The 10,508-nt window shown below is 34.7% G+C and overlaps 1 protein-coding gene across 1 annotated transcript in view; it reads left to right on the forward strand.

The window, feature by feature from the left end:
- The window catches only part of LOC109837315, a 17,811-nt gene continuing 9,259 nt past the window's right edge, over window positions 1,957-10,508 (forward strand). The window contains exons 1-2 of the mRNA XM_020405506.1: window positions 1,957-2,096; window positions 3,486-6,192. Coding sequence (XP_020261095.1) covers window positions 3,623-5,881 — 2,259 coding nt within the window. The 5' untranslated portion in view covers window positions 1,957-2,096; window positions 3,486-3,622 and the 3' untranslated portion in view covers window positions 5,882-6,192. The remainder of the gene's footprint in view (window positions 2,097-3,485; window positions 6,193-10,508) is intronic.

The following is a 10,508-nucleotide window of genomic DNA, read 5'->3' on the forward strand; positions in this document are numbered from 1 at the left end:
GGGCGCGGACGACCGGGCCTGGTCCCGGGCCAGCGGGCTTTTTGGAGTATAGTGAAAATGTGCTATCAATTTGGAAAAAAGGAAACTAATATGTGGAATATAATGACGGTCTAAATGCACTGAATGGAAGCTGACACGTTCTATTATGAGGGCGCGGACGACCGGGCCTGGTCCCGGGCCAGCGGGCTTTTTGGAGTATAGTGAAAATGTGCTATCAATTTGGAAAAAAGGAAACTAATATGTGGAATATAATGACGGTCTAAATGCACTGAATGGAAGCTGACACGTTCTATTATGAACAAATGGTAATATCCAAGTGTGCACCAAGCACCAATTTAGGTGCATGAAACTTGTACAATGAATCGAATATTTATTATTTTCTATTTTTATTGTTTGTTTCCTTACAATGTCAACTCTCAACAGAATGCCAAAGTCAAATGTCAGGTTTCTTTTGTCCCGAGCTAGCGAGGGGTGGGGATAGCTACTCTCTAAAGGTTGTTAACATTTGGCTTTGTCTTTTACTCTTTTACGAGCAACTTTGGTCATTGTAAGGAGCTCAATTTTGAGATAAAGATATATATCTGAATTTGACTTCAGAAAATTTCATGCTGAGATGATATGATTTTGAAAGTTTTGAGATCTGCCATTGGCATTTCATTCTGTTGCAAATTGCAATGCATAAGATTAGAGAGTGAAAAAACAGTTTCTTTTCAAATATAGTTTTTTTTTTTCATGGCAATACTTCTTTCCGTATTAGATGTATGATGATTAATGTAAAAATCTATATCTCAACTTCAATATGAACCTATCATTATAAGTGATGTCTAGTTGTGTACTATACTGTTATATAAACCTATTTGTTTGAATAAATGTCATAATATCATATAAATTTTCTATCAATAAACCTGGTACAATGATAGAATTAAGGATTTTCAAAAGAAAAACACTGGATTACTAAAATAATAAAAGGTTATGAGTAAAATAATACCCTACTCTTAACAAATGAAAAGTTCTGCAAATAAACATCTATGCAAATATGATAAAATGTGGGGTCCCACTTAACCATTCGGTTTAACAAGGGATGAGTCTAGGGAGTATACATCCACCATCTAACCACAGTTAAGTCTACATGCCAAACCTAAAATACCTCTTCGCTCTACAAGCTTCTCATTATGGGACGCACATGAAGTATACTCGTACTCATTATTATATATAAGTTGAAAAAATTCAATGTATCTAATATTTCATATATACATTATTATACTAATTGAAGAAAAATCTCAATATATACCTAATATATGACTTTATATTACTTGAAAAAAATTCAATGTATCTAATATTTCATATATACATTATTATATTACTTGAAGAAATATCTCAATGTACCTAATATATTATATTATCATTATACAATAAAAGTATTATTTTGGTAAACTACCTGAAGAACATGTAATCTTATTTATTTACAATAAGGTTAAAAAATTCATAATGACCACCATGGGATTTCAATTGTCTATTAATACTATCTTTTTTCTTTTTGAAACTTTATTTTATGGTTTTATCATATTAGACCACCAAATCTTTATTAATTCTATATTAAATCCCCAAATGTTTATATTTCTGAATTAGATACTTAAATAAGACATCGTAAGTTGTTTTAATTAAGATAGATGCATATATTAAGTTGTTTTAAACAAACCCATCTTTCCGGACAACTATGAAGATTTGGGATCTAATTTAGAAATATGAACAACTTAGGGACTAATGTAGAATTAACGAAAATATGGAGGTCTAATACTATAAAAAATACAAAAATACAAAAATACAATTAACTGAACAAAAGTAACCTACACCTAGAGTTAACTTCTAACTCTGGTTAATGTAGGGTTAAAAAATACTTTAAAAGGGCATGTTGGAGACCCCACTAGAATCCTTTCTCTTCTTTCCTCACAAGGTGTAATTGGGTATTTGGAAAATTTGGGGGTTTTGTGAAAAATTTCCCAATTCTTTGAGGGGGGAAAAATTAAGAGCGAGGGTTGTCTAACGGCAGCATTCCGATCCAAATTCCTCCGGCGTCTTGGAGTTTCTCCAAATGGGTAATCTCTCATTGTCTTTAACTTCAGTTGCCCTTTCTTTTGAGTCTAATTTTGTAACGGGCCGCTGATTAAATCTCGAGTTTCAAGAATCAAGGGTTTCTAGGGTTTTTCCCCTACTTCGAAAATTTCGAAGTTATTACAGTTTGATTCCTATTGTTAATCTCCAATTCCATTATTCAAATTCTTCTGCACGCTGTTGTGTTAGCTTTGTATGGGTTTTGAGTGTTGAGTCCGTTACCTTCGTTTGCTTGCAATGTTGAAATCAATGGCGTTTCCTTTTGGAAAAAGTTAACATTTTTGGGATTATCATCGATCTGATGATAACTTGTGTTTTCTGCTTGTTATGATTTAGTCATTAGCTTAATCATTAGTGTTGGAGTTCAGGCATTTGCTTTAGTTAGGATTGATGGGTGAAGTTTTGTTCTTTTCTATTTCCTTTCTTTGTTCATGCATGATTTATTAGTTGATTAGTGAGAATTATAATGATTTTGATTTATGGTTGACAGAAAACTGCTTTCAAATTGTTCTCCTTTGTTTATCATTCTGGATTGAGTTCTGAGTTAAGTCATTACTGACGGATAGAAGCCGGCAATTTTAGATTACTCTTTCTATTTAAAGAGTTCTATTTTGTTCCTTGTTTGGAGGCTTAGAATGATGCAATAAATAAATGAATAACTTACTTTTCTGCAGTGTATTCTTCAAGGTTAAATGGGTTTCAGAAACATCTCTTTACTTCAGTTTACAAGGAATCATTTGACATTTTTGTAATTATGGAACTATTCAGTTACTGAACTTATTTAGTTACTGCATCTACTTCCTGTTGTATAGTCTTTACTTTTAACTTTTACTTTGATAAGGGTCCTAACTTCTAACTTCAGTTTTCTAAACTCTGGGCTGCTTTGTTGAAGAATCATCTAGTAGACCAGCAAACTATACAGGATTGTTCCTGATGTTCAGTACCTGGAATTGGAACTTTTACTTTTCCTTCTTCTACTTTCGAGGTTTTCTAACTTGAGTAGATTTCTTATATAGTTGTTGTCAATGAGAGAAAGGATAGACGATTATGGTTTGATCCCATGTCGAAGTTTGGGACTGCAAAAGCGTGTTAAGGGGCTCTGTATTACTTTTTATATCCTAGAACATTCTGGATGTAGTTTACTTGTAGGAGCTATGAGAAGCCTGCCTAATTCTGTTAACAGTTCTAGAGGGGTTTACTTTATGAATGTTTAGATCAGGGAGTTTCTTGAAAACATGGTACAGATGAAGGGGATTTCTTGTAATTTATCCTTCTATTGTTTGGGGTCATTCTTTTGAAGTTGTGTTTTGGTTTTGTGTTGTTTTTTACATAATAACCACAGTACACTTAGATGTCTTCTCCATTGGACACAGGGTTTGGATGAATTTGGAAGGAATGACCGGTTCACAAAGTTTGAAGAATGTTTCAGGCATTAAAGTGTTTTTTTTTCTGTTTCAAGGTAGTAAATAATTGAGAAAAAATCAGGCCTCTATAAACATTAGGTTAAAGAATGGAGTGCAACAGAGATGAGGCTCTCAGGGCAAAAGAAATTGCTGAAAGGAAGTTCCAAGCAAATGATCTCGGGGGCGCCAAAAAGTTTGCGTTGAAGGCCCAGAACCTATATCCACCTCTTGATGGTATTGACCAGATGATATCTACTCTAAACGTTCATCTCTCTTCAATTGCGAGATTTGATGGAGAAAAAGATTGGTACGCCATTCTCTCTAGTGATCCTTCAGCTGATGAGGAAACTGTGAGGAAACAGTACAGGAAGTTAGCCCTTCTGTTCCATCCAGACAAGAACAAATCCATTGGTGCTGAAGGTGCTTTCAAACTTATTTCTGAGGCTTGGAGTGTGTTATCAGATAAGAGTAAGAGAACTTTATATGATCATAAGAGATTTGGAAGAACTTTCCAACGTAAAACTAATAGTACAGTGAAAAAAGATAATTCTGTCCCTAATAGTTCCAATGGCGTCCACACTCCTGCCAATAATGCTCCATCTAAAGTTCGAGTTCAAAAAACCTATGCGAGGACAGCTCCAACACCTATTATCTCAAAATCTCCTCCATCCCGGCCATCAAAACCTGGAACATTTTGGACTTCATGTCTTCACTGCAAGATGCAGTATGAGTACCTCAGAGTATACCTTAATCTCAATCTCCAGTGTCCTAGCTGCCAAAAACCATTTGTAGCTTCTGAGAACGTCGTTCCAGCTAAGGGGCCTGATGACTCTTCTCAACCTTCTTCACAGCTGCCACAGCAGAATTCTGACGGTAAATCCTCAACGAAAAATTGTCAAGGTGCCTCAGGATTTCGACCTGACTTTACTAGCAGTTCAAAGTTCCAATGGGGTCCATTTTCAAGAACAACAGGGACAGCGAGTGCTTCTGCCTCGACAACTGCTGCTGCTCAAGCTGCTAATGTTGTTCACCATACCTATGAGAAGGTGAGGAGAGAGCGAGAGCAAGCTCAAGCAGCAGCTAGAAGGGAAGAGGCTATAAGGAGTGAATTGAAGAGGAATTCTTCCGGTGCTGCAAATCTCAATGCAGGAGTTGATGGCAATGGTAAGGTAGAAAAACCTGCAAAGAGGAAGAGAAGCATTCTTGATGATCCGATAATGAATTATGGAGTAGGGACAGGACATACTGGCTTGTACTATGCAAACTTTTCCGCCGCTGGATTGAGAGAATTTTATTTGAGAAGGGGCTTTCCCCAGGCTCATGTGCTTACCAAATTGATGACTAAGTCAAAGAATGATCTCCATAAGGTAGTAGAAACATGGATTTCACAAAAAGCATGCAAAGCCGCTGAAAAAGAAAGTGCAAAAAAGAAGCAAAAATTGAAGGAGATTGTCGATGAAAAAGTGAAGGAAGTGAATCATGAGAATGCTGCTGGTCAAGATAGGGTAGATGGGCCCGTTAATAACAGTAAGCAACCTGCTGGTCCTCCTATGAGTGACTCAGCCAGGACTCAGGATGCTAATTCTGACAAAGAAGTGGCAGAACCTGTAAATATTGACGTTCCAGATGCCGACTTCCATGATTTTGACAAAGATCGCACCGAAAAATCATTTAAAGCTGATGATATATGGGCTACTTATGATAATGAAGATGGTATGCCTCGTTACTATGCATTAATTCAAAAGGTTATCTCTTATGAGCCTTTTAAAGTTCGCATGAGCTTTCTCAATTCAAAGACCAACAGTGAATTTGGTCCACTAAACTGGGTTGCTTCTGGCTTTGCCAAAACATCTGGGGAGTTCCGTGTTGGTAGATATGAAGTCAATGATGCACTTAATGTTTTCTCACACAGGGTTAAGTGGGAGAAAGGTTTGCGTGGAGTAATTAAGATTGTTCCTAGGCAAGGCGAAATTTGGGCCCTTTATAGAAATTGGTCTCCTGATTGGAATGAGCATACCCCTGATGAGGTAATGTACAAGTATGACATGGTGGAAGTTCTTGAAGACTACAGTGAGGAGCAAGGAGTTTGTGTTGCCCCCTTAGTGAAGGTTGCTGAATTTAAAACAGTTTTCCATCGGCATCCAGACCCAATGAAAGTTAAGAAGATTCCAAGAGAAGAAATATTTAGATTATCACATCAGGTTCCATCCTATGTTCTCACTGGTGACGAAGGTCCAGGTGCTCCAAGGGGTTGCTATGAACTAGACCCTGCAGCAACTCCCCTTGAGCTTCTTCAAGTAGTAAAGGAAATCAAGGGTGACGAGGTGATGCAGGTGTCTGAACTACAACAAAAAACAAACAGTTAGTTGATTGCAGCTTACTTATCTGCATTAACAACTTTTGAGGTTTTTACATCAGTTCATTTCAAACATGCCCCCAATTACAGTTCATCTTCAAAGCTTTTGTACAGTTTTGTTGACTTTTTGCTGACAACCGGAGTATGATGATGAAAGCAGTAGTTTGCTAAAGAATCATATTTCATAGTCATCATTGAAGTCCTCTAACAAGTATAACATAGGCTTAAAAGGTCATGGGAGTCGGCTTATGGAGATCAAACATTCTAGCAGCAGTGCTCTTCATGGAATTTCTAGGGAGTCAGACTTTGTTTGATATTAAGGTAATTTTTTACATCTATTTCTTTTTTTTCTTTTTCTATTTTGAGCTATTTCATTAACCAACATCTAAGATGGTTAATTCCACATGCATGCACTCATTCTTTTCTGAGGCAATGTAGCCTTACAGAAATATGTCATATCACGGTTCAATAATATAGATGTAGATGCTCCCCTAATTCAGTTTTTTGGTTATATGTAGTTTTAGCACATTTTTGTCATCTTCATTTTCTAGTCTTCTATTAGGTCCCTTATCAGTCATATGGCTGTTACTGTAATCTCTCCCTGTCTTGTTTTTCTTTCACTTATTTGCTACCAGTCATGTTTTTAAACTTACAAGTATGCACTTTTATATATCGTCATCATATTATTTACATGTTAAATTCTCACATATTCCTGACATTTAGAACATATTACATCAAGTACCTCATTTGTTGCTATCTAATGTGGTTACTCCTGTATATATTCCTTTTGAGATATAGTTGCAGTCACTCATGTAGATGAGTTATGAGGTGAGGATTCTGTGAGTCTCATCATTGTAGAAGCTAACAGTTCCCCCACCAATTTATGTTGCTGTTGGTCCTGGGGCTTGAATTGTTGGGGAATTTTCCACTGAGAAAGTTTCAGGTTATCTAAATGGTTTTAAAATGCAGCCTAGGCTCGAGGATCGATTTAGCAAATTTTTAAAAAACCAACTAAATGTTTAAAGCCCAAACCCAATAACTTCCACTTCTTTTCAAATTCGCTGCAAATTTATAACCTTCATGGATTTGTTATCATTTAAATATAACCACAAATTCTTTATTAAAAAAAGCTTCTGGGCGCCTGGTCCGGCTCCCAGCTTCTCTATCAATTCCATGACACACCTCACATCTTGAGGTTCTATAACAAGGATAATCAGTTTGAATACCTTACATCTACTGTGCATAAAACAAAATTTGGGTAGTCCTTTTTTTCATTATTAGCTTGTAATCATGTGCCAACCTTACACGTTTTGTTTTAGTAATCCAGACTTTGAAATATACCAAACTACTATTGAACATATGGCAAGAGAAACATGATAACTTTTGTGATGACCTCTGTTGAAATCATTTATGCAATTTTACTTTCTATAATACCCTATCTTCCATATATTATTAAAGTTTACAACTTTACATATTGAAATTGATATGAGGTAGCAAATGTTCCTCCCAAGTTAAGGTATTATAAATAAAAGTAATTGAGATTGCTGTAGTATAGGACCTGTGATACGTGAAGGATTATATACCTCAATGCCCAGCCCATATATTTTAGGATTTTTATGAGAATACAAGTGGCTGACTGAAGGAAGATAAAGGGAGATTGATTTGGAAGAAGGGAAGATAATCAACATGTTTTATTATCATATTATTGATTATTATGTTACCCATGTAAAGATGAAAACAGGATCGACATCGATATACCTGAGTGCTGAGCTCCAATGTGAACTTGGAGCCCAAAGGTACAGCAGACTTCTATACGTAATTGAGGTGTCATTGTTTGTGCATAACTTGTTTCATGCACCAACAAAGGAACAATGTATGCTATTATGAGTTAGATCGACATGCTAATGTCAGGCACATGTAGGTACTTCTGTTTAGAGTCAAAGAGCCAGATGGTTTATTTAATTTGTTTTTCAAGGTGCAGCCCACTAATTATGTATATTTAATTCAAATGTGAAACATTTGGGACATACATGTGAAAGGAGAGTTATTGCGGTACTCATTTATTTTCTTAAGGACAGGGAGCGGGTATGTGCCTCAAGATCTTCACAAATGTATGTATATCTTATCCGGTCAATGTTGCTGCTATGAAGTTGTATTGCTAAATATATCTTTTTTACTTGAGGTTGAAATTAATCATGGACTTCTTTACCAGCCCATAGACAGATGACTTCTTGTTGTGACATGCGACTAATGGTAAAATATTATATCAATATAAGTGGCCAGCTTAGTTTAGTGCTAACAGATTTTTTTTGCATGTTATATGCACGTGAATGAAAATTTGTTGTTGCATGTAAAGAGAAGTTTATGATTAGTGGTACTTTCGATAAAGTCTTTTTGCATGTGATATGCATGTGAATGAAAAGTTGTTATTGCAAGTAAAGAAAAGTTTATGATTAAGTGATACTTTCTAATTAATGACATCCAACTTTGAAGGTGTAGCCATTAACGAGAATGATATATGTAAGCTGAGCTTCAGAGAATTTAAGAAAGATGCATATTTATTGCTCCTTTTGTCTTTATAAATGGATATCCAGAATCTAGATATGCAAGCTGGAAATGAAAGGCTTCATAGAAAAAAGAGTGACATGAGTGAGGTGAATGTGTAACATTAAATTGAAGTCTAAGTGCATACCCATTAGGGGTTTGCATAACAATAGTAGAGATGCTCATGTAGGTGTAAGGCAATAATTGTGACAATTTTGGCCATCTTATGCGTTGCACATTTTATAACCTAGCAGGTGACTAATCTTTGTGCAAGAAAATTGAGTATGAAGCAGCTAAATTAAACCGCAATCCTACCAATGGGCAAATGTTGTCTCTCTAGAATAAGCGTTAGATTCGCCTTTTAAAATGATATCTACCCATATTTTTCTTCTGGTTATCCCAAATTGAATGAGGACCGAGTGAACAAGGATTGTAAATTAATCACAGCTTTAAAATTACTAACTCAGAGAACTATTAATCATGATCATTTCGTGTAAAATTATTGATATTCCAAATAATGGGCATTCATAATTGATATTTCTTTGTCTTGCGGTTTGATCGCCTAGTAGACACTGAATGAGAAAAAGGACAGGAAGTGAGAACTAGTAAAGGAAAGTAATAAAGAAAATTATAAGGGAAAACATGAAAATGATAACTAGCTGATATTCAACTGAAATTAAACAATGAAGAAAAATAAGTACATTTGGTCAAATGAATTTCCATTTGTTCCTGTGTTAGCCCTTCAAATCAATTCCTTGTACTAGGAAACTATGGAAAGCAGTGTAGCATGAACGTGGACATGCGACATGGGCATCTTGATGTATGTCTGGTCAGCAATGCAAGTACATGGTTATATACGTAAATATGTATGTATAGTTAAAATTTGTTCATATTTTACAAAATAACATGATCATGTAATTCGATTGTTTGAGAATGTTGATTTGGAATGGAACTTGACATATTTGTGACTTGATGCATTGATTTGATAATTTGTTGTCGTGCTCTCGGAGTGCCTATAGTGTCTTAGTGTTATTTAACGTAAAAAAACTGAAATAGAGGTTCCTGATAGCACCCGTCGAAAGAGCTTTCAACAACAACAACAACAAAAAGAAGCCTAAAGACTGGTAGTGAATGCAAGGACTCGCCGATATTGTCTTTTTAAGCTCTCAGCTCATAAAAGGAGCATCCCTCTGAAATTCCTCAGACGATGAAACAATTTAGACAAAGGTAAAAATGATGTGATATGCGGGAGAAAATTGTATCTTATAGGGCACCAATCCACATAGTAAAGAACCAACTAAAAAAATAATGACTGCATTTTGTTCATTTATTATATATATTATTTTAATTTCTATTTTAATCATATCCACCTGCAATTGGTTAAGGTTCCCCCCATGCCCCACAACCAACCCTTTGTGTCTGTTTTTTTCCTTTCTACTAGGTTTTATACACATGCATTGCACGTGGTTAAATATCATGATTAAGTATTTTAGCTTATTTTATAACTAAAATTTGTTCCTCAGTTTCACTTTAATAGTTTATGCTCGCTTTTGTTTCTAAACTTTAATATCGCGATTAGTTGTTTTCTTTGATGTTTGTTTAAATGGACTACACCAAATTTAAATTTTCATGTTAATATTTAAATTGATAGAAAACAAATATAATTTGAAGCTAATTTAAATTTTTATATTATTTTGACTGACATGAAACCAATATTTACTTGAGAAAGTACAGTGTTGCAAAAATAACAAATGTTAAAACAGTGTTATACAAAGAATGTGAATATTTAAAACCAATAAAACAAAATAATTGCTTAAAAGTATGCTAAAACATACAATAGAGAATATAAATTTTGTTCCTAATCATTGATAGCCTTCATAAAAAATTATAAATTAAAGATTAATGCTAACTCTAGTATACTTTCATATGATAAAAAGCATCTGCACAAGCATATAAAAGTACTGAAAAAAGTTCCATTCAAAAGATTTCTAAATTCACACAAAATAATTAAACTATTCTATAAAATATTCATAAAATATTATTTTTATTTCTTCTATTTTATTTTTTATTGAGTTAAGATCAATCCTTCTTCA

Source organism: Asparagus officinalis, chromosome 4, assembly GCF_001876935.1.
Source record: "Asparagus officinalis chromosome 4, Aspof.V1, whole genome shotgun sequence".
NCBI lineage: Eukaryota > Viridiplantae > Streptophyta > Magnoliopsida > Asparagales > Asparagaceae > Asparagus > Asparagus officinalis.